This window comes from Cervus canadensis, chromosome X (assembly GCF_019320065.1).
Source record: "Cervus canadensis isolate Bull #8, Minnesota chromosome X, ASM1932006v1, whole genome shotgun sequence".
In the NCBI taxonomy this organism is placed as follows: domain Eukaryota; kingdom Metazoa; phylum Chordata; class Mammalia; order Artiodactyla; family Cervidae; genus Cervus; species Cervus canadensis.
Window position 1 is genome coordinate 22,232,088 of NC_057419.1, and position 24,650 is coordinate 22,256,737.

Here is a 24,650-nt window from a genome sequence, read left to right on the forward strand (position 1 = left end):
TCTCTGGTGAATGTAAAAGGCAGAATCTTCCTGACACCAACCAGTATGGATTTTAAACACCGGTGAGTCTGAAAGGCCCACAGGTTTTTCTGCAGTTCTTTTCTAGCATTTGCCAGCCCCATGCCTGGACTGATTTTAATACTCTTTCTCCCTGTGCCATTTCCCCTCTCACTTCCTCATCCTGCCTTCCACCACTCTTGGATGAATGGAATTTTTTAATTCTAGCTGTTGTATTTGGTGGACGTGTTATTTTTGTTTTTTTGTGAAGCACATATATTGGATGTGGGAGGGACAGGACGCTCCACTGCTCCTGGTTACTCCCTTTATATATATATATATATATATATATATATATATATGATATATATATGTATCAGTGTCTTGTTTCTTGTAACTCAGGGTAGATTTTGGCCTCTTGCTCCACTGCAAAATCAAAAAACAAAACACGAGCTTGAAGACACAGGACAGAAGAAAGACCTCACAGCCAGATCTCCGCTGGGTTTGAGGAATGATTTTCCTTTTTCACCTTTCAGGTGAAAAAGCTTTTTTCACTGGTACATTTAAAGATCTGCCAAAGATAGGGAGGTACCAATTTCGGACAAGTGCCACTGCAACGCAGAATGCTCAAAGAACCTGAACATTTAAACTCTGGAGGTCTGAACTTGACTGCTGGCCACTTCAGGGTCTGTCTGGTGTTTCAAAGGAGTATTGTGGGTGAGCCACTCAGTCATGTCCGACTCTTTGAGACCCCATGGGCTGTGGCCCACCAGGCTCCTCTGTCCATGGAGTTCTCCAGGCAAGAGCACTGGACTGCGTTGCCATTCCCTTCTCCAGAGGATCTTCCCAACCCAGGGATCAAACCTGGGTCTCCAGCATTGCAGGCAGATTTTTTACCATCTGAGCCACCAGGGAAGCCTGGAATATTGGAAGCCAAAGGAATATTGGATGCTGCAAATAGGAACTGAAGGGGTAAACTTATTAAACCCTTTAAACCTGGAAAAAAAAAAAAGTCAGGATTTACTCATGAGAAGGGTGGAAAGAGGGGAGCACACTACGAAGCCGGGCTTAGCCAGCAAGTAAAAAAACAAAGCAAGGTTGTAACATTAACAATCAGGAGTAAGTTCCACACAGATTCTGTACTGTCTAGATCAGGAGTAAACTACAGTCCATGGGCCGAATCTTGCCCACCAACTGTATCTGCAACTCAAGTTTTACTGTCTCAAAACCACGCTTACTCATTTACATTAGTGGTTGGGATATAGACTTGGATTACTGTGATATTGAATGGTTTGCCTTGGAAACGAACAGAGATCATTCTGTCCTTTTTTAGATTGCACCCAATGACTACATTCTGGACTCTTTTGTTGACTATGAGGGCTACTCCATTTCTTCTAAGGGATTTCTGCCCACAGTAGTAGATATAATGTTCATCTGAATTAAATTCACCCACTCCAGTCCATTTTAGTTCACTTATTCCTAAAATGTCGATGTTCACTCTTGCCATCTCCTATTTAACCACTCTGACTTACCTTGCTTCATGGACCTAACATTCCAGGTTCCTATATAATACTGTTCTTTACAGCATGAGACTTTACTTCCATCACCAGTCATATCCACAAGTGGGTGTTGTTTTCACTTTGGCTCAGCCTCTTCATTCTTTCCAGAGCTACTTCTCCATTCTTCTCCAGTAGCAAATTGGGCACCTACTGACCTGGGGGTTCATCCTTCAGTGTCATATCTTTTTGTCTTTTAATACTGTTCATGGGGTTCTCAACGCAAGAAAACTGAAGTGATTTGCCATTCCCTTCTCCAGTGGATCACATTTTGTGAGAACTCTCCACCATGACCCGTCTGTCCTGGGTAGCCCTACATGGCATAGCACATGGTCTCACTGAACTGTGGAAAATTCTTCAATAGATGGGAATACCAGACCACACTGGACATGGAGCAACGGACTTGTTCCAAATTGAGAAAGGAGTATATCAAGGCTGTATATTGTCACTTTGCTTATTTATATGCAGAGTACATCATGCGAAATGCCGGGCTAGAGGAAGCACAAGCTGGAATCAAGATGGCAGGGAGAAATATCAATAACTTCAGATATGCAGATTACACCACCCTTATGGCAGAAAGTGAAAAGGAACTAAAGAGCCTCTTGATGAAAGTGAGAGAAGAGTGAAAAAAACTGGTTTAAAACTCAACATTCAAAAAATAAACATCATGGCATCTGGTTCCATCATTTCATGGCAAATAGACAGGGAAATAAAGGAAACAGTGACAGATGTTGTTTTCTTGTTTCTTTTGTTTCTGCAGATGATGACTGCAGCCATGAAACTAAAAGAAGCTTGTTCCTTGGAAGAAAAGTTGTGACCAACCTAGATAGCATATGAAAAAGCAGAGACATTACTTTACCAACAAAGGTCCATCTAGTCAAAGCTATGGTTTTTCTAGTAGTCATACATGGATGTGAGAGTTGGACCATAAAGAAAGCTGAGTGCCAAAGAACTGATGCTTTTGAACTGTGGTGTTGGAGAAGACTCTTGAGAGTCCCTTGGACAGCAGGGAGATCAAACGAGTCAATCCTAAAGGAAATCGACCCTGAATATCCATTGGAAGAACTGATGCTGAAGCTGAAGCTCCAATACTTTGACCACCTGATGTGAAGATCCGACTCACTGGAAAAGACCCTGATGCTGGGCAAGATTGAAGGCAGGAGGAGAAGGGGACAACAGAGGATGAGATGGTTGGATGGCATCACTGACTTAATGGACATGAGTTTGAGTAACCTCCGGGAGTTGGTGATGGACAGGGAGGCCTGGCGTGCTGCAGTCCCTGGGGTCGCAGAGCTGGACATGACTGAGCAATTGAACTGAACTCATTTACATATTGTCCAGGGCTGCTTTTGAGCTACTAGGGCAGAGCTGAGTAGGTGGGCACAGAGACCATATGGTTTACAAAGCCAGAATGTTTATCATCCTGTTCCTTAAAGAAAAGCTTGTCAAGCCCTCATCTAGAACATCCCTCATAGTTAAAGTCACCCACGTTAAAGATCCTGGCTAAAACATACTCATATGGCCAAAAGTAAGCACTTCATATGGACTACTGTAGAAGAAAGTTCTGGAGAGCTGCTTTTGGCACCCTGATACTGTTTCTTTCTGGGTAACCTAGAAAAGGACCCACCACTTTGAGCTTCAGTCTTCTCATCAGCAAAGTGAGGGTAATACAAACTTCTCCACCCACCTCAGGGGGACATGGGGAGATGATGGATGCCAAGGTGCTCCACAGACCATGAAGAGCTAGAGGAACGTCCAGAGGGGTTGCTGCTGTCGTTCTTAATGTTCAGTACTATGTGCTCTTGCCACTGGATCCTACAGAGACCCTGGAACTTTTCCATGGTCAGCAGGGCAAGGATAGCACTGGTCACTGGGAGATTTACCAGTCAGCAAAAGCCATTTCTGAAGCTTTCAGCAATATGGAAATCAAGAGATTCACTGGCTTCATTGTAACTTTAAGAGCTTTCAAAATTGTGTCAAATAGGAAAATGTAGTTTGGAAAAAATGTGACTTTTAAATTGTTTCCAATTTCATATTAGGAGCTTTGAATAGGAGAGCAGCCTTAAAATGGGATTTCAGAGATGAGTGGTTCTTAGTTCAAGGCAAACCCCAAGGATCCCCAGTACCCCAGGACAACAGATCAGGAATTCAAAGACAGATCCTACTGGATAATTGAACTCATAATGTCAAAAAGTGTGAAGGAACCTTAATAGGCAATCAGCTGAGCCCCTTCATCATATGGAGGAAAGGAAACATATTCTTCAAGGGTAATTGGTGCCCATGTCCAGCCACCTTACTGAAATCTATGCAAAATTTTAGAGGAATAATATATGTTGTATCAGAACTCATTGGGTTCAGATGAGTATAATGTTGGTGCCTTAAGCTGAGGAGGGCAGTCCATGTTTTAGTATATCTCTAGGCTTTACAATAGAGCCACTAATCAAAAGCAATCAAGCAGCCACTTTCTTGAGCACTTACTATTTGCTAACACTTTGGAGGGCACAGGGAGGACCTGAGCCTCAACTTACCCTTGGGACCTGACCAGATATTACTTCATATCGGCAAAGATAAAACCATGAAGAGGAGCAGAATTCAGGACATAGTGACAGCCTTCAACAATTTCTATCAGTGCTCTCACAAACCCAAAGTGTTCAATATGCATGTGCTTTAGAGTTAGTTTAAAATGTGTGGACAAATTTAGATGCACAAACAGTAGCAACAAGAAACAAGCAAAATTTTAAAAGCCCTCAAGCTTCCTTTGATGTCCAGGATGACTCCATCTTGTGTTGGAGCCTCCATTCCAGAAGTACAGGAGAAGGATCCTTACACCTGATAAATGACTAAAGAGAATGTTCTCTTCTGCTCTAAAACGCTCTCTAGTCAACCCCATGTTTTCCAGATAAATGTGCAATCTTTGTTTTCCCTCCTCTTCCTTTTTGTAGTTAACATGGCTTCTAGGTCAGGAAGGGGAAGCCAGTGTTCTCACAGGAGGGAGAAGAGCTCTGCATCAGTGAGCTTACCTCGTGCTGAGCCCTGGGTTCTCAATGGCCTCTCCAAAGATCCCCCTCACCCGGCAGGGTTCCTGCAGGGCCCACTGGTATCCACTGCTTAAGGCCATGTCCAGTGGGCCCCATGTTCTGTTCTCTCAGAATCCTACCCAACCTGGGGGCCCCACTCTTGCTGACCCAGTTCCTCTCAGATCTTACTACTAAGTGTCTGTCACATCCTCCCTGTGGCCCCTGGCCTCAGCTGTCCACACCATTGTCTCTGCAGCCCTGGCTCTCAGCGGAGCTACGTGCTAGGAACACAAGAACCATTTAGAATCCCTTCCCTTCACACAAGAAATGAGAGAGACTTGGACAGGACACCACCTCCAGCCTCCTCTTGGCCTAAACACACTGTACCGCCATTTCTCGTCCCTACCATTGCTCCCTGTTGACGTGTGGCCCACTGTGAGGAGTTCTCACCCAGAATTCTAAGTGGAAAGTGAGACAATCTCCTCTGGTTTCAGTTTCCTCCTCAACCCATCCAGAGTCTCTGTCATTCCTTGTCACAACTTCTACCTATCAGGGAAAGAGTCAGGGCCCAACAGAAGTGACCTCATCATGCCTGGCGGGCAGATTTGGGGAGGTTGAGAGATTAACCTAGTATAAGATCACCACTGTGGTATTTATAATCTCAACTTTCAGTTCAGTTCAGTTGCTCAGTAGTGTCTGACTCTTTGCGACCCCATGGACTGCAGCACACCAGGCTTCCCTGACCATCACCATCTCCCAGAGCTTGCTCAAACTCATGTCCATTGAGTCAGTGATGCCATCCAACCATCTCATCCTCTGTTATCCCCTTATCCTCCTGCCTTCAATCTTGACCAGCATCAGGGTTTTTTCTAATAAGTCAGTTCTTCGCATCAGGTGGTCAAAGTATTAGAGCTTCATCTTCAGCATCAGTCCTTCTAGTGAATATTCAGGACTGATTTCCTTTAGGATGGACTGGTTTGATCTCCCTGCTGTCCAAGGGACTCTCAAGGGTCTTCTCAATTTTATAGAGAGGAAGTGAGGGACAAGTAGACCAGCACTGGGTTTACATACAAGACTGTTTCCCTGCCTTTCAGGAGCACACAGTCTACCTCCTACAGCTCTGACACACGTTGCACAAGAAAGAACAAAGACGTGGATGGACAAAGCATGAGAGGGTAAGAGGAGAGAAGACAGTGAGGCCTTAGAGAAGGGGACTTAGAAATCTATCACTAGAAATGCCTGCAGTACAGAAAGATCTAGATCCAGCCCAGAAAGAGACTAAGTTGGGATTATAGCTCATGAGATCACCAAACTGGCTCTCATGTGTAATTGTTTCCAAGTGGGAAAGACAATTCTGCAAGAATGAAATTATAACCATCTTCCACTAATACGTCATCTCACCCTCTGGAAAATAGTTGTACCTAAAAGGAGACCTCCTTGGAAGACAAAAAAGCAGCAGCAGCAGAGGAAAAAAAGAAAGCAAAGAAAAAATGACATTGGCATAGCCCAAGAGAGCTAGAGACCAGAGGTAAGTAAGTTATAGTTACCTGTCAAAGCTCATTTGGGCATTGGGTAGACCAAGAATGACTCCCTCGAAGCTACCAAACTACAAGAATGACCACCAAACTACACAACTGGAAGTGTGAAGTTCTACAGGCTTTGTCTGGTGGCCAGCAACCTAACAAGAGAGTGTCAGTCCAATCTCTCCTCGTTGCTAGGAGCTACTGAGTCATCTCTCAGGCTTCCAGGGTGAAGCTACCATGCCTGCAGTCCACATTCCCCAGAGCCAGGGGCAGTGGCTGCTCTCTGGCAGTTTAGTTCAGGCTCCCTCTCTATCTTCTCTTCATGCCTCATGCCACGTTCATTCAGTCTTCCCTTCCTGGGCAACCCAGTAGAGTAGGAACAGTATAGGCTACTGATTCCAATGGGGAATCCTCCAAGCTGTTTGACTCTGGGCAAATGACTTAATCTCTTTGACACTCAGTTTCTTCATCTGCAAACAGAAATGAAACTATCTACCATAACGGGTTTTTCTGAGGATTAAACGAGATGATCTATGTAAAGCACCTTGAATGGCCTGCCCCAGGGCAGGTCCTCAATACTCATTAGTTTTCATTCCATGAGTTTCTCACCCACCTTGTCAAACTTTTCTTCTCCCTTCTTACTTGGCACATACCATGTGCTGAAAAGACTTGTGATGCCAAGGAAGTACGTTTGACTTCCCTGACATGAGACAAAGTGACATGACACAGAGTGACAAGTATAAAAATGACATGGATAAAGACAAAAGGGAGCACTGACAAGAGATTTAATTCTTCTAAAGAAGTCAGGGGAGGTTCTCTAGAGGTAGTCATATTGGGCTGCACTTTGGAAAATGAGCATGTTTCCCAATGGGGATGACTCCAGGAAGAAGAGAGAGGGAGTAGGGAAGGGAGTTAACCCAACAGTGGGTACATTAATGAGCACACTGCTACTACGTGGGCAACTGGGGCCCAATCCAACAATCCACAGGGTGTACAGAACACACTTTAGCATGATCCCACCAAGGGATGGGGAAGCTGGCAAAGGTAAGCACCAACTCCCATTCTTCACCATTCCGGGGTATTAACTCCCTGGCACTACTAGCTGGCTCCTTGCACAGGCCAAGCATAGACCCATGGGCACAGATCACTCTCACAGTGAGACACGGGAGCCATCAAGAAGGCACAGGATCTGTCTGAAGATAACCTCTGGGTGGCTCAAGGGGACATGGGCAGAGCACCAACAGCATCTGCTACAGGTGGCTTAACATTCTAATAGCGTCATGCACGAACTTGGCCAGAAGCCATATGTTAGAGTCCCATAGCACTGACTCACACTTTAGGATTTAGTTACAGTTTGTACTATTTTTCATGTATCCTAGGCATGCCCCTCTGCTGCTGCTAAGTCACTTCAGTCGTGTCCAACCCTGTGCGACCCCATAGACGGCAGCTCACCAGGCTCCTCCATCCCTGGGATTCTCAAGGCAAGAACAATGGAGTGGATTGCCATTTCCTTGTCCGATGTATGAAAGTGAAAAGTGAAAGTGAAGTCGCTCAGTCAATTCCGACTCGTAGCGACCTGATGGACTACAGCCTACCAGGCTCCTCCGTCCATGGGATTTTCCAGGCAAGAGTACTGGAGTGGGGTGCCACTGCCTTCTCCACATGCCCCTCTAGGGCATGACTTTTTTTTTTAACAGGGAGTATAAACTCCCTGGACTCAAGAGATGATGCTCTCTCAGCAGGCAGTAATGCTGCGCACACAGCCGGCACTCATTACCACGCAACTACTTATCCAGCGTAGTACAATCAGCAGGAACCCTCGGCCTTCATGAAAGACCAGGCATCCTGAACTGAAGAGAACCTGCCTCAGCCCAAAGTTGTTCAGAGAGATGATACCTATAAGCTATCTGGATGATCCAGTCCGACATCCAGTCCTAAAGTGGATTCCACTTTTGTTTTTAACCTACAGATATATACAACTGCTATGCAGAGTACACGACCTAGTGTAGCAGAGAGCTTAAGGATGCTAGAAGATAGGATAGTGTAGTGGTTAAACACAGAAACTTTGAGTCATATGACCTGAGATGGAATTGCAGCTCTGCAACCAAAATGTGCAAGCTAGGGCAGGTTGCTTACCTTCTCTGTGCCTCAGTTTCCTGTAAAATGGAGTTAATAATACTAGCTCCAACTACAAAGGGTTACTGAGTAAGCTTTAAATGAAATAGCTTTTTATAAGGGCTCAGAACAGTGGCTTGTACATGGTAAAATATTATCAAAGTAATTATTAAACAACATGAATACTCTTAATGGGAGTTCTGAAAGACAATAATGATCTCCAATTTAGCCCTTCCCAGATCCCAACACACTTCATTCAGAAAAACCTTTGCATATACTAAGTTGTATGTCAATAGACCTGGAAAAGAAAAAAAGAAAAATGTCTGCCATCATGAAGTTTCTTTTTTAACATATATTGAGCCTTACAAGAGCCCTTTAGAGGAGCTCAGGATTATACCCATTTTGAAGATGAGGAAACTGAGCCCCATATCAGTCTAGTAGCAAATAGAGATCATACAAACAGCAGGTGGCAGACATGTGGAGGGCTCGAATCCTGGATCTCACCATATTCTACTATATCATGAGGCACAGTAAAGTTTCAGTCAATTCTTTAAGACCGTGGTTCTACACTTGAGTGGGCATCAACAACACCCAGAGGGCTGATTAAAGCACAGACGGCTGGGCCTCACTCCCAGAGTTCCCAACTCACCAGGTCTAGGCTGGGCCTGAGAATCTGCACTTCTGAAAAGCTCCCAGGTGATGCTGATGGTGCCTGTCTGGGGGCCACACTCTGAGAACCACTGCCTGAAGAAATCAATTCATCAGAGAGCCAGGGCAAGAAATATATTCAATGACCTTAGCATCCACTCAGGTTTTCCCTGCTCGGGTTGGTGTCAGAGTCGTGCCCTCTCCTGTTTACCTGGCCCATTTTCACCATTTACTAAAATTAATTAATTAATTTTATTATTATTTTTGGCTGTGCTGGTCTTTGTTGCTGTGTGGACTTTTCTCTAGTTGTGGCGATCAGGAGCTACAGTTTTGTATGGAGCACGGGCTCTAGGGCGTTGGGGCTTCAGTAGTTGCAGCACATGGTGGGCTCAGTAGTTGTGGCTCCCGAGCTCTAGAGCACAGATTCAGTAGCATGGCGCACAGATTTAGGTGTTCCACAGCATGTGGCATCTTTCCAGATCAGGGATCGAATCTGTGTCTCCTGCATTGGCATGTGGATTCTTAACCACTGGCTTAACTCCACCTTCTGGCTTCACAGAAGCCCCTATTTTCATCATTTTTAAATATACTTCTTCAAAAAAAGACTTATTTCTACCAAGCAGCTTTCCTTCAGATGATTTTTCCCCATCGTGTTCCACTTTTGTTCCTCATCTACCCTGTGGTGGAAAAAGCACTGAAACACGAGACCAAAGATCTAGTATCTAGTCTGGCTCCACCGCTTCCTAACCAATAATGTCCCTGGGGACATTTACTCATCAGTAAAGTGAGGACGTTTGATTTTTGCCCTGACAATCCCACAGGGATGTCAGTGTGCTGGGTAAGTGTAATTCCTTATACTTATATTAAGATGCCCCAAGGAAATGGTGAGTAAGCATAGTTTACAAGAACGTCACATGGCCACAACAGAGTTTGTATCCCATGATGTATATATGGAGTTCTCTCTTCCTACTTATGTCTTCTGCCAGTTGTGGAGGCAATGGGATTGCCTCTGAACCAGTCACATCAGCATCACCTGGGAGCTTGTTAGAAATGCCAATTATCAGGGCCCGCCCCCCCCCCCCCCCCCCCCCCCGCCGAGCTACTAATCCAAAACTCTCATGGATGGGCTTGTCTTAAGGTTTTGTGGTTACAAGCACAAAATTCCAAGTTAGGTACAATTCCCAGCGCAGCCACTTCCTTGAGCAAGTTACTTATCTCTCTGAGTTTCTTGATTTGGGAAATGGTGCTAAGACTAGGATTTCCTCTCAACAGACTTTGTTCAGCAGCTTAAGAGAGTGGATGTATTGATATGCAAAGCACATAGAGAACCAGCACACTGTAAGTAGTCAATACAAATTGACTCTTTATTTCTTCGTGTAAAGTATCGTGGCTCCTTGACAATAGGCCCCATTGCCTACGTTTGAAAGACTGCCAATTGTGTATTAGTCTGTTGGGAAGTTTTCTATTTGTGTGCATCTGTGTGTGTTATACTTACATTGTTTGCTGCCAGTACATATTTGTTTTATCCAACAAAGATTCTTTGGTCCTGAAATTCTCTTCTAAATAAGAAAGGTATTTCTGTGTATCCTTAATAGTGTCTTCTTTATAATGATTCTTTTTTGGTGGGGGGGGGGGGGTGCTATACCATGTGGCATGTGGGACCTTAGTTCCCTGATCAAGGATTAAAGCCAAGCCCACTGCAGTGGAAGTGCAGTCTTCACCACTGGATGGCCAGGGAAGTTCCTGTAATGATTCTTCATATTTGCAGAGCACTGTATTCTTTTGGCAGTTGTACCCAAACATATTGCAGCCCTGGTAATTCTGGTCTTTTTACTGCCCTCCTCAGGTACCTTTTCTCCTTCTCTCATAAACTTATAGAGATCCTCTTTTCTGAAAATAATGCTTCATTAACATGATTCTCTATCTCCCTTAAATTTCCATACAGAAGTGCCTTTGAGTAGCTACTTTTATAAACAAATAAGAACCAGAAACAGACCTTCACATATATGGTCAATTAATTTTTGACAAAGGTGCCAAGACCATGCAATGGGGAAAAGACAGTGTTTTCAACAAATGGTATTAAGAAAACTGGATATCCAAATAATGAACTTGGATCCTTGCGTGTGCGCATGCTAAGTCACTTCAGTCGTGTCTGACTCTTTGTGACCCCATGGACTATAGCTCGCCAGGCCCCTCTGTCCACGGCATTCTCCAGGCAAGAATACTGGAGTGGGTTGCCATTTCCTCCTCCAGGAGATCTTTCTGACCCAGGGATTGAACAAGAGTCTCCTGCAGCTCCTGTATTGCAGGAGGATTCTTTACTGGTGAGCCACCCAGGAAGCCCAGCTGGATACTTACCTTACACCATATACAAAATGAACTCAAAATGGATCAAAGGACCTAAACATAAAAGCTACAACTATAAAGTTCTTAGAAGAAAAATACGGGAAAATCCTCATATTTCTTTGATATAAAAGCAAAAGCACAGGCAATAATCTAAAAATAGATACACTGCATTTTATCAAAATTAAAAACTTCTATGCATCAAAGGACACTGCTTAAAAAAGTGAAAAGACAACCCACAGAATGGGGAAAATTTTTGCAGATCATATATCTGATAAAGGATTAATATCGAGGCTATATAAAGAACTCCGAAAACTCAATAACAACAAAAACTTCCAAACAATCCAATTCAAAAATGGACCAAAGATTTGAATAGACATTTCTCTAAAGAAGATACACAAATGGCTAATAAGCACATGAAAAGACACTGAACATAACTAATCGTTAAGGAAATGCAAACAAAAACCATGATGAGATACCATATCACACCCATTATCAAAAGAACAGAAAATAACAAATTTTAGTGAGGATACAGAGAAATTGGAATTCTTGTGACTTGATGGTAAGAATGTTAAATAGTGCAGTCACTGTGGGAAACAGTTTGCCAGACCCTTAAAATGTTAAACATAGAACTACCTATGACCAGCAATTCTACTTCTAGGTATATACACCCCAAAGAATAAAAAGAAGGGACTCAAACTGATACTTACACAATGTGCACAGTAGCATGATTTATAGTAGCCAAAAGATGGAAATAACACAAATGCCATTAACAATGAATAAATAAACTTAGTATGGTATGCAGATACAATGGAGCATTATTCAGCCTTAAAAAGAGATGAAATTCTGATACATGGATGAACCTTGGAAACATTATGCTAAGAGAAATAAGCCACACACAAAAGGACAGATATTGTATAATTCCTTATACGAGGTACCCAGAAGAGGAAAAATTAGAGAGAGAGAAAGAACAGAGGTTACCAGGGTCTGGGAGGAAGCGGGAAGGCAGATTATTGCTTAATGGGTACAGAGTTCATATCTGAGATGATGAAAATGTTGTGGAAATGGATAGTGGCGATGGCCACACAAAATTGTGAACTATATTTAATGCCAGTGAATTGTACACTTAAAAATTGTTAAAAATGTTTTATGCTAATTTTACCATTGTAAAAAAAATCCCAAACACACAAATATACACACTGATAAAACAGAAAAAAAGATAAAGGAAAATGAGCATCTTACCTTCCAGGGATGTAACCAGAGTGACATGAAGAAAAATGATGACAAGGGCTAACTTAAACATCAGTAAAAGTTCTTCAGGTCTGCCAACGTGGCCACACTGCCCACCAGAGAAAAACATCCTGAAATAAAGTAAGGGGGAAACACATCATCACAGCTTGCTATAATCATAAGACAGCAATGCCCAAAAGGTCAGTTCCTCAAGCAAGACAACCTGCAACACGCCTCCCTTTAAAATACTCTGGTTCCAGAGAATTGGCAATGCCAGGTGGGCAGTGATTACAAAAAGCAAAACCCATGTTCATTATGGGAGACCCAGTCACTGGGATAATATATATTAAAAATGATAGGCAAGGCAGTCCATGTAGATTTATGGAAAGCATCAATGTTACCGAGTCCAAGCTCACTCTACTTGTAGCAACACAGGGCAATAAACCACGAGATGAGGTGTTCAACGCAAGGAGTATGAGACTATTCGGCAAGCTGGCAGACTAGTATCCCCCCCAAAATTGATCTTATGGGGTCTACATTCCAGTTTCTTTTATAGAATAGAGAGGGAGAGGAGATGAGGAAGTAAAGTAAAAAGGCCATTTCCATTTATCTTGTAAAACAGGAAGGCATGTGTTAATTTCTTCTTTTCTGCAGTCATTCACAGGGCCAGGGGCAGATTGTCTCCCTGTGAGCTGAACAAAGGCACTTTGGTTTAACATTCTGGCAGAGGGGCAAGGTCCCCTGAGGCAGGACATTAAAAGTGAAAGTGAAGTTGCTCAGTCGTGTCTGACTCTTTGCAATCCCATGGACTGTAGCCCACCAGGCTCCTCTATCCATGGAATTTTCCAGGCAAGAGTACTGGAGTGGGTTGCCATTTCCTTCTCCAGGGGATCTGCCCGACCCAGGGATCGAACCCAGGTCTCCCGCATTGCAGGCAGACCATCTGAGCCACCAGGGAAGCCCTTGGGCAGGACATTATGTATGATTATAATAACAAAAGCCACGAAAAGCAAAGGTTAAAGTCAAAGAAATAGATCCAACATCCAATTGGCTGTTCCCTATTACATCAATACCTGTAAAATATCAAGAGAGGAATTTAAAAACACAAAATGCTGCATATGTAACGATTACCACTATATAAAGGCTGGTTAAAAAACTGCTAAGAATCAGAAGAGGTCACAGAATCTTATCCCACTTATGTCTTAGGCTGTAAAAGGATAGATATGTTCCATTTCCTCTTTATTCGATGTTAATTCATTATCCTTTTTTTCTACTCAACATTTTTCAGCAGAGTCAACATTTTTCAAAAAGCAAAATTTATATCAGTACTGAATTTAAAAGTCTTATTTACCATTCATTTATTAACTTTGTTCCAACAAATATTCATTGAGAGCCAATATACACTAGATGAGATGTGAGGGTTGACTAGGTGGTAACTAGATGAAATACATGTGGTGGAGGTGGGGCAGGGGCTGGGAGGAGCTCAGCACACAGAGAAAACTGCAGAGGAGATGTCCGACGGAACTCCATGACAGGCAGTCAGCGCCAGCAGCAGGTGCTGGCGTGAGATGCTGAGGGAGGAAGAAGCCAGCTGGGAAATCACATTCCACCCACAGGGCTCAGGCATTAAGAGCCCACTGAGCAGGCTCCCTCTACACAGCCAGCAAGGAAGGGGCCAGGACACACCAGGCTGTGTGTTCTCAGCTGGCAGAGCTCCTGGCCATGGGGCACCCACAAACCCAGTCACCAATGCACCTCCCTCAACTCAAGATAGACAGAGTGTGCAGGCACCACAGTGAAGGCTTAAAAGCATGGGGTCAAATGTCCTGGTTCTGCCACACAATGTCCTGAGTGACTTTGGATAAGTTATTTCCAATGGCCAAGATTCCCCACCTAACAAACTGTGACAACAGGGCCAGCCTGATAGTGTTGCTTGGTGATTAAAGCAGACATCTGGGCACGGGGGCTGGCACTGTGAAGGGACTATAAATGCTAGCTATAGGCTCTTCAGTCAGTCAGTAAACAAACAGCTATCCTGTACCTCGTCTGTGTGAGGATTACAGAGATGAGGACATGGAAAGATGGGAATAAATCACAATTTCTCAGTCTCCAGGAAAAGCTGGCAATTGTTGAGTTCTATAATTTAGGATTTCCCTGCTGGTCCAGTGAGAATAAGAATCCTCCTGACAATGCAGAGGACACCGGTTTGGTCCCTGGTCTGCAAAGATTCCACATGCTGTGGAGCAACTAAGCCCATGCACCACAACTACTGAGCCCACGCAACTAGAGCGTGTGCTTAGCAACAAAAGCAGCCACGGCCTTGAGAAGCCCGCACACTGCAACTAGAGAGTGGCCTCCGCTCACCACAACTAGAGAAAAGCTCCTGCAGCAACAGAGACCCAGTGAAACCAAAAATAAAATAAACAAATTTTCTTAATAAAAGGAATCCGATAATTTAATAGCCATTGCCAGTACCAGGGAGGTAATTCTTTCCTTGGACATGCATGGCAAGATAACGTCTTTGAGCAGGAAGTGAATCCTTCTCCTTCCAAAGAGGACTTAAAACTTTTAAAATCAATACTGTAAATTGTATTATACATTAATAACATGCTATGTTAATAAATTATAAAGTGCCCCTGGTTTGTCCCTCCTCTCCAGCACTTTTATCCTCTCTCTGTTCATAATGGTATATTGCTGACCCTCCAGAATGAGTCACTTGGACGATAATGCTAATACTGTTATGCAAAGATACAGCAATGTCTCTGGAGAAAAACTTAAGTGTCTCTTACAGCTACATACAATAATATTGATGAACTTCAGAAATATATTGTAAGATAAAAGAGCCAGACATAAAAGGAATGCATGCTGCCCATGATCCCATTCAGATGAGAAACAAAAGCACAAAAAACTACAATGGAGTGAGGTTGGGAGTGTCATTATCCTTGGAGGGGAGCAGTGGATGTAACAATTAGAAGTGGGCACAAGGGGGCTTCTGAGGTTCAGGTAATATTCTGCTTGCTGGTTACATGATGTGTTCAGTTCCAGAAATTCACTGAATTATATACTTATATGCATAAGTTTCATATATAAGTTTAAAAAATAATCTATTTTTAATTTTTGAACTCAGCTCCCCTTCCAAAAGCATTCCCTTTTTCCTTTTTGATTGCAGTAGTATAGTTGCTTTACAATATTGTGTTAGTTTCTGCTGTACAACGATATGAATCAGCTGTATGTATACATATATCCCCTCCCTCGAGCCTCCCCCCACCATCCCACCCATTTAGGCCACCAAAGAGCACCCAGCAGAGCTCCCTGCGCTATACAGCAGCTTCCCATATTGCTTCTGCTGGATCATTCCTTTTTTTAAAAAGCTGTGTTTAATGAACCAAGCCTCTACCCAAAAAACTCTCCTATACAAATGCCTTAGACCTGACTCCACCTGGAATTCAAAGAGCTGATTATAAGATTTATTGCACAAGTATCTAATTTTAGTTCTAGAAAGAGTACCAGAGCAGTCTGTTTTTGGAAAGGAATTCAGAATTCACCTAGCTGAGTTTCTTGTTCTATAGGTGTAGAAAGAGGCCCAATATATTCCAGGGCAGCAGTCCTCAACCTTTTTGGCATCAGGGACCAGTTGTGTGGAAGACTATTTTTCCACCGGGGGGTAGGGGGAAAGGGGTGTTGGTTTCAGGATGATTCAAGTCCATTACATTTATTGGGCACATTATTTCTATTATTATTACATCAGCTCCACCTCAGATCATCAGGCATTAGATCCCAGAGGTTGGGGATCCCTGTTCCAGGGGAAGGGTCACGGTCATTTGTTTGGTGGGACTCCTACTCTTTCTACCAGGCCACAATGCTGGCGTTCCTGAGAAATGATCCCCTCAGAAGCAAACTTCCAAGGCAAAATGAGACAACAAACACAAAATGCTATTATAGTTATTTTCAAAATTCCTGCAACCTCATTCATGAGCTTTACCAACTTTGAGGGTAGGACATAAGTGGTTTATAGGATATGGTCGAAGTTAAATCAGTCATGGGACACAGAGACTGGTTAACATGTGCTGTGACTTGGGCCTCTGACCAAAATAAACCATGCCTTTCCACTGAAGAGAGCTTGCACTCAATTCCCAGATGACAGCAGGAAAGACCGGAATGAAGGGTGACTCCAGAAATCATCTAGGAGAGAGAATATGGCTGAGGAAGAACTTACTACAGACCTGGCGTCACTGAAAAGACTGCTTTTCACTGTCAAGCCTGGAATATGTTTCTTCAAGGATGAATATATATTTTTCTAATAGGAGAAAAAGTTTAATGGTATTTAAAACAGTGCCACTCCTACTGCCCTCTGCATAAACTACTAGAGAACATCCTACTGGGTCATGACATTTCTGGGATCATGAATCAAAGAGGGAAATCTGTAGATTCTGAAACCCTTAATCATTGTACATTAAAGTCATTTTTATCTTTTTCAGCTGAAACTATTTATTCGTCATCTCCTGGTACAAGGTGGGTTAGGTCAAGGCGATCTAGGTCATCAACAGAGGTGACTTGAAGAGCCACTGGCTCTTAGCAAACTTTCAAGTTGCTGAAGATGGCTTATGAGACAACATCCATGACAAAGAAAACTTTTTGCTAGCATTTAAACAGTAAAACTAGACCTTGACACTAGACATCCACAAATTACAGATTATCCCAGATTCATCATCTCTTAGCGCTGCAGACTCTGATGCAAATGGCAACCCCTAGGGTTGGACAGTACATAAGCTACATGACTGAAAGCTATGGCCCTCCAAGAAATTATATGCCACTCCAAGAAATTATTCTAGACCTCTTCAATTTCATTAAATCAAATTCATTTAAAGACCATCAGTACAACCCTGAATGGTAATAAATCATAAATCTATCTTTAGAAAACAGTATGCCTTTGAGATATTTACACTGAATCATGAATGTTGGCTAACAAGACTAGCACAAGGAGAAATCATAAAAGGAGGTACTAAAGGGCAGATAAAATCAAGAACTAAAAGGTGAAAAAGCAACTGACTTTGATCATTCAACTGTCAAAGAAGTCAGAGAATCTCAAGGCTGGTTTCCTTTAGAATCTTTGATTATATGTTTAACTATGTTAAAAAAAAAAAAAAGAATCAAGAAACTGTAAAAGCATAATTAAATTTGAACTCTACTAAAAGATCCTGATACAACAAATATCTCCAATTTTTTTTTCTTCAATATTCCTAGAATATGTTGGGTTAGGTTATTTAGATCAAACCTTCTGCTGAAGACAATTAAAAATCATGAATAAAATATTAAAAAGCATTTTCTTTAATATATCAGAGAGCTGACAAGATAGAAAAGAATCACCAGGCCAAAGGTTAAGCCAAAGCAGGAACTCAGGGAGATAATATAGGCAAGTTCAGTTCAGTTCAGTCATTCAGTCATGTTCGACTCTTTGCGACCCCATGGACTGCAGCACGTCAGGGTTCCCTGTCCATCACCAACTCCCAGAGCTTGCTCAAAGGAGCCACTTATGCCTGAGGGTATGAGTCTAATGAAGCAAGCTTGAGCTCCAGATACAAAATACAAAAGAACAGTTCAGAGACATGGAAAAAAGCAATACAAGGTCTAACATACACTTAAACAAAATTCAAAGAGCAGAGAAGAAGAGCCAATGTTTGAAGTTATAATGACAGACTGACCCCAAACTGGTAAAAAAAAAAAAACAAAAAAAAAACAACCTATCCACAGATCCAACAAGCCCAAAGAACCTCTACAATAAATAAAAAGGAACCAACACGTGAACAGAAAATAGTGAAATTGACAAAAACCAAAATCACAGAGAAAATCTTGAAAGGAGCCAGAGTAAACAAGACAGTTAACCTCCAAAGGAGCATCTGTAAGATGGACAGCTATCTCCTCAGAAGCAACAATGGAAACCAGAAGATGAACAAAAACTGTGATATTGTTCCCTACTTGCAAATCATCACTAAATAAATCCTAAAGATATGTTCAGGCAAAAAATGTAAGATCTGAGATGCAATAAAAAATGTGACCAGACCCATTCCTAACATTTGTAACATACAGGTCAAAAGTTTGAAAGGACATCCAGTTTGCCCTTATTATTCCACTAAGGCTCCATCTCAAACTGCAAGAGGCTTTGTGCACATGGATGTTGACACCTCAGTCCATAGATCTAAACCCCCCTCTCTCCTTTAAGCAGCTGTCCTTTGGTCATCCCTCAGGTCTAGAGGTATGTACACCTGCAGCATGGTTTGTCCTGGGGAAGAGGACTGCCCAGGTCCTGGAAATAGACACAGAATATCTGGACAGGAAATACCCGACTCCTGGGTTCCCAGTATACAATCTAGAAATAAGGGTTGGGGGAGGAGAGGCAGGTTCAAGGTGGGCTTGCCTTCCTTGTATAAAAAAGTCCTCATCCTTTGGAGAGGGATATGACTAGGGAAGGGCCAGAGAGGGAGTCTCTAAAGCATGAGACATAGGGCAGAGGCCACAGCTGCCCAGAGTTAAGGGTGATACTGTATAGCGGTAAATTCAAAATATAAAATATCAATAATATCTTGCAGGGATAAGTGAAACATGACAGAAAAAAATGGTAACTATATTTAATATATCAATTAGAAGATGAAAAGTGAAGTCAAAAAAATTAAAGTCTTCCAAGGTCCCTGTATTATCCTAGAGGAGGCTAAAGGTATCGATTATCTTCAGACATTGAAAAGCTGAGTAGATGCTGTAAATTCAATAGCACCTAGTAAAAAACAGAAGTGAGGTATATAATTTCCTAACTAGTGGAGGGAGGGGTGATTTTTAGAATATTCAGTCATTCTGAAAGGCAAGAAAGTAGAGAAAAATAAACAGAGAACAGTGAGGAAAAATAAAAGATTCTGGGTTTAAACACACATACAAATCAATAATTCATTAAATATAAATGGACTATCATTCAATTAAAAGGCAAAGATTGTAAGACTGAAAAAATACAAAATGCAACTATATGCTGTTTACAAGCACGCAACTAGAACAATGATACAGAAAGTTTGAAAATAAAAGGATGGAAAAGATATGCAATGCCACTACTAATCAAAAGAAAATTAATGTTTATGTTAATATCAGACAAATTATACTTTAAAGCAAAAAGCATGACCTATAAAGAAAATGATGCATTCATAAAAGAATTAATTCTGTAAGAAGACTAAACAAATCTACATGTGAATGCAACTAATAATACAGCCTCAAAATAAACAAACCAGTATTTTTAACAGAATACAAGGAGAAATAGAACAAATTCACAATCATACTGAGAGATATTCACACATCTCTATCAACAACTGATAAAATTCAAAGAAAGTCACTAAGGATATAGAATATTTGAATGGCAAATTAAACCAACCTGACTTAATGACCATACATGAACCTTACAGAGTACATAACCTTTTCAAGTACACATGGAATATTTATGAAAGCCAACCAGGCCATAAAAGAAGTCTCAAAAAACAGATTTAGGAAAAAGAAAAGGACTATGTTCTTTGACCACAACACAATTAAGCTATAATAAAAAGTTCAACTATTATTTAACAAATAACTTTTGGGTCAAAGAAGTCCTAACATATATCTGAAAATATTTGACTGGATCAATAATGAAAATATTATATCTCAAAACATGTAGGATAGAGCTAAAGATACTTAGAGTGAAATTTCTATTTTAAATGCACATATTTTAAAAAAGAGAAAGGCTGAAAATTAATGAGTTAAGTACCTTCTTAAGAAGTTTGAAAAAGAACAGCAAAATAAACCCAAAGAGGAGGAAAGGAAGTAATAAAAAAAAAGATAAAAAGACATAAAGGTTTTAATAAAGCTAAGGCTGTTCTTTGAAAAGACTATTGTGGCAAAATTAAGAGGAGGTTGGAGAGAAGGCTAAAGAAGGAGGTAAAGAGAGAGAAGTGTAAGTGAATAACCTATAGAAAATATTGTAAAAGCAATATAAATGAAAATGCTATAAACATAAAAGATAAAAGGATCTTAGGAAGAACTTTATTCAATAATTTTAAAAATCTAGATAAAGATGAGCAAATCTCTAGGAAAAAAATATAACTTTCCAAGAAGGAATCAAGAGGAAATAATAAACCTAAATAGATGTATAATTAAAAGGTCTCAAAATTTTCCCCACAAAGAAAACTCCAGGCCTAGATGTTTTCACAGGAATTCCAACCTCACAAAAAGTCAAAGAACAGACAGAAAAACACAGCCTAATTCATTACCAGGCTACGAGAACCCTGGTGCCAAAACCTGACAAGGAAAGTCCTCACGTTTTTACCCATTTTATAAATCAAATGAGACTATTCACAGAATTCTCCGGAATGCTCACAAAAATGTCTAGCAGCAATTTCAAAGCTTGTAATTTGAAGAAATATAGGACAAAAGGAACTATACCACACTTCAGCAACAAAATTTTTTGAAGATAAAATCACCAAGAACTAAAGCCAGACAACAATGCTGTAGGAGAAATGGCATCCTGTACGCTAGAAAGAAAAAAAAGTTCTAAAGTGGACAGAAAGTGGGTTAACTGTTAAGGGCTGAATATGAACTCCAAAACAGCACCTTTGGGTATCATTTGTCATAGCCAAAGTAAAGTCAATGATGAACTACACAGCATGATGATAATTTAAAGCTTTCTTGTTTCTAGGAGCAAAGGGAAGGAAAATAATTTGGTCTTCACAGTGCAAATGACTTTCTTAATAAGAACTAAAGGCTTTCTAATGCAGCAGGGGGGAAAAAGCTTTGTTCAATAAAACAAGTGAATCAATACCAGATATGTAAGATTAGAAATAAATTATATACTTAAAAGTAAACATTCACAAAACCTTGTAAAAGGTTGTTATATTTTTCCACTCTCTCATTCATCTCCAAATTTCTCCACTGTCCTATCTGCAATCTATCCTCTTGACTACCCATGTTTGAATTACCCAAGGCAAAGTGAAAGCCTACTTTCTTCTGCCCTCACTCTTCAGGCTCCTCCCCTAATGCTCACAGTAAGTATGTTTAGAACACACACAGAAAAGCATAAGGTACAAGAGCACACATGAGAAGTCATCTGCCTGCCTTTGAATCCAAGTTCCACCACTTAACAGTATAACCTTGGCCTGTTCCTTAACCTCTATGGACCTAAATTTTTCTTCTGAAAAAATGGAGGTAACAATAGAATCTACCTTATAGGGTTCTACAGGGATAAAATGAGGCCATATAATCAAGATCTTAGTATAGACAAGAAATGTTGGCTATTATTACAAGCATAATTAGAAGACAAGTTAATAGTATACTCCTGCACTAAATATAAACAGACTTCAGAATTATTTTTTGCATTCATTCAACTAGTTCACAAACATTTATTGAGGTTCTATTACATACCAGGTACTATGCTAGGGACTCAAGGTACTACATTAAACAAGACAGGAATCTATCCTGCCCTCAAGAGCTTACAGACATTATTTAGATTCACTGGTCATTGGTGTGGCCAAATAAGTGGTGGGTTGTTTTTTTTTTTAACTTAAAAGACACTTTCTCTTCATAGTCCATGAGACTCAACTTGATCTAAAAACCAAACCAAAGCACCAGAACGTAGTATCTTCTCCTACATAGACTTGGTCTCCACCTCACCTCACCCCAACCCTCACAACATGCAACTCCAGTCACAGCAGGCACTCAAAAAAGATTTTTGAAATTGATTTGGTCTGAAATTTATTGCTGTCTAATAATTCTATCAATATGTACAGGAGAGAAATAGAAGACTCCTTCAAAGCATCCTCAAGGTGTTGATCAGGCCAGGGGGGTAGGAGCAGAGATGAGGCAGAAACGTGGGGTTTGGAGCCTTGGGAGATGGTATTTGAGAGGAAGGGAGTCCTAAGGAAAGGGAACTGCCCGCCAACACTCTGTGCCTTGCCTTGCTTTTGTTGTCACATCAAGCCAGCTCCCAGGTGGCCAGGTGGTAAAGAATCCACCTGCCAATGCAGGAGACGCGGATTCAATCCCTGGGTCGGGAAGATCCCCTGGAGAAGGCAATGGCAACACACACTAGTACTCTCGAGTTGGACATAACTAAGTGACTGAGCATGCATGCCAACTCCTGTTCCAAGTCCCCATTTGGTCATTTATTAGCTGTGTGACTCTGCTTAGGTGTTTTAACCTTGTTTCTAACAGTAACTTATCAGCATTTATTATAACTATGTGAATTCTAATTTACATTAACTATAATAAATATTTGCATTGGTGACAAGATTTTTATTATTTATACCAGAAATCATCCCTACTTATGAGTCTCAGAGGAAATAGGAAATCCAAGTCAATAGTAACCTCAGAAGTTCTATTTAGAAGGGAGTTAGGAGCAGAAACCCGTTTGGGAGGAGTCTTTGGAAGCCGCATATGTATGCACAGCACTTAGGGTAAGAAGAGAACTTCAATGGTCCATTTCAAAACATGAGAAATGCTGTTGAGAGATAGGGAAGCCAGTCCAGGGAGATAGAAAGGGGAAAACTGTGAAACAAAATCCCAAAGAATTCTAGGTAAATGATCCTTCTCCTTCCCCAGATTTTACTGTACCATGTAATTTCAAAATCTGTACCCATTACTGAAGTTATTCAAAAACAATTGGATTACTGAGAAGAAATAGGTCAACGATAGAATCCCCAAGGAAGAGAAAATGTCTGAAGAAAAGAAGGCTCCAAGTGGGAGTGAAGAGTGACAAAGCAACAACAAAACGAATACAGTGGTTAAGGGGAGGGGAACTTGAAAGGGGGTAATTTGAAAGGAAATACAAACATGTTCATTATTTCTACATTTTCACACAGAAAGAAACTCACTCACCTGGCAGGAAGTTCAGAAGAAAAGATGGAGAAATTCTGCACAAGTCTAAAAATTTTTAAAAAAGGAAAGAATCAGACCAATGGAAACCAGGCCTTCTTGGCACCGTGACTCTTCAGTACTATAGTGAGCACATTGGCCAAGGACTCCAGGCCCCTAGCTGTCTACCAAGGCTTGAACTTGGCAGCAGAGTTACAAAAGAAATGGAGGAAGAAAACCTTACTCTTAAGAAACTTATTACAAATTGGAAGACAAGCCAAAGTCAGTTTGGAGGCTGACCTTGTTAATATTTAGTAGCCTGTATTACTACTCGGGCTTCATTAACCACATCACAGGGGCACTGAACAATGAAGTGATCAGTTCTGAGGCAGGGCGGTCTTTTTGAGAGACTCTACTTCATTAGCCCTTTCTTCAGTTTTTGTGACTTAACTTCCCTAGAACCTAAACTCCCTGACCAAGGATTGGGTGAGTCATTTATGGCACTTGCATCCCCACAGCCCAGGGCAGAATTCTTTCTCCACAGAGGAGCTGAATAAATAACTCTCTACTGATTGTCCAGTTTGGCTCACAGTTGGAAGTGGGCGATGGAGGCACTGGCAATGACCTGAGAGAAGGCCAAGGCAGATGCACTCTGGGAAAAGGAAATCGTGTGCCCACTCAGGACAGAGCACATTACTGACCACCTGACTTGCATGTTTCAGAATATTCCATCATGCTTTGCTTCAAAACCAAAACATGGGCACAGCTATCAGCTCAAAGATGACAGTCACTTCACACCATGCTGTCCCCTTATATGAAATACAGACATAATGATGTTCAAATCAAGAACTGCAAGAGGTAACAATCTATAGTGATCTTGGAACCAACTGATCTACTCCTGGCTTCAGTCAACAAACTGTTAAGACAGAAGTTCAATGCTCAAGGACGATACAGGATAAGAATTCAAAGAGGAAATAAGAATTTAGAGATGTAGATTGACACGTACACACTACTATATAAAAAATAGGCTTCCCTGATGGCTCAAATGGTAAACAATCTGCCTGCAATGCAGGAGACTCAGGTTAGATCCCTGGGTCAGGAAGATCCCCTGGAGAAGGGAATGGCGACCCACTCCAGTATTCTTGCCTGGGAAATCCCACGGACAGAAGAGCCTGGAGGGCTACAGTCCACGGGATAGCAAAGAGTTGGACATGACTGAGCGACTAACACTTCCACTTTCATATATAAAATAGATAACAAGTAAATACCTATTCTATAGCACAGGGACTCTACTCAATATTCTGTAATGACCTATATGGGGGAAGAAGTTTTTAAGAAGAGCTGAGATATATATATATATATATATATAT

The 24,650-nt window shown here is 41.4% G+C and overlaps 1 protein-coding gene across 8 annotated transcripts in view; it reads right to left on the bottom strand.

Moving 5' to 3' along the window:
- Positions 1 to 24,650, bottom strand: part of ADGRG2 (adhesion G protein-coupled receptor G2) — a 122,770-nt gene that overhangs the window by 57,858 nt on the left and 40,262 nt on the right. For all 8 annotated transcript variants that reach the window (XM_043459078.1, XM_043459077.1, XM_043459076.1 and 5 more), the window contains one exon: positions 12,442 to 12,560. In XM_043459078.1, the coding sequence (XP_043315013.1) occupies positions 12,442 to 12,559 (118 nt within the window). In that variant the 5' untranslated portion in view covers position 12,560. The remainder of the gene's footprint in view (positions 1 to 12,441; positions 12,561 to 24,650) is intronic.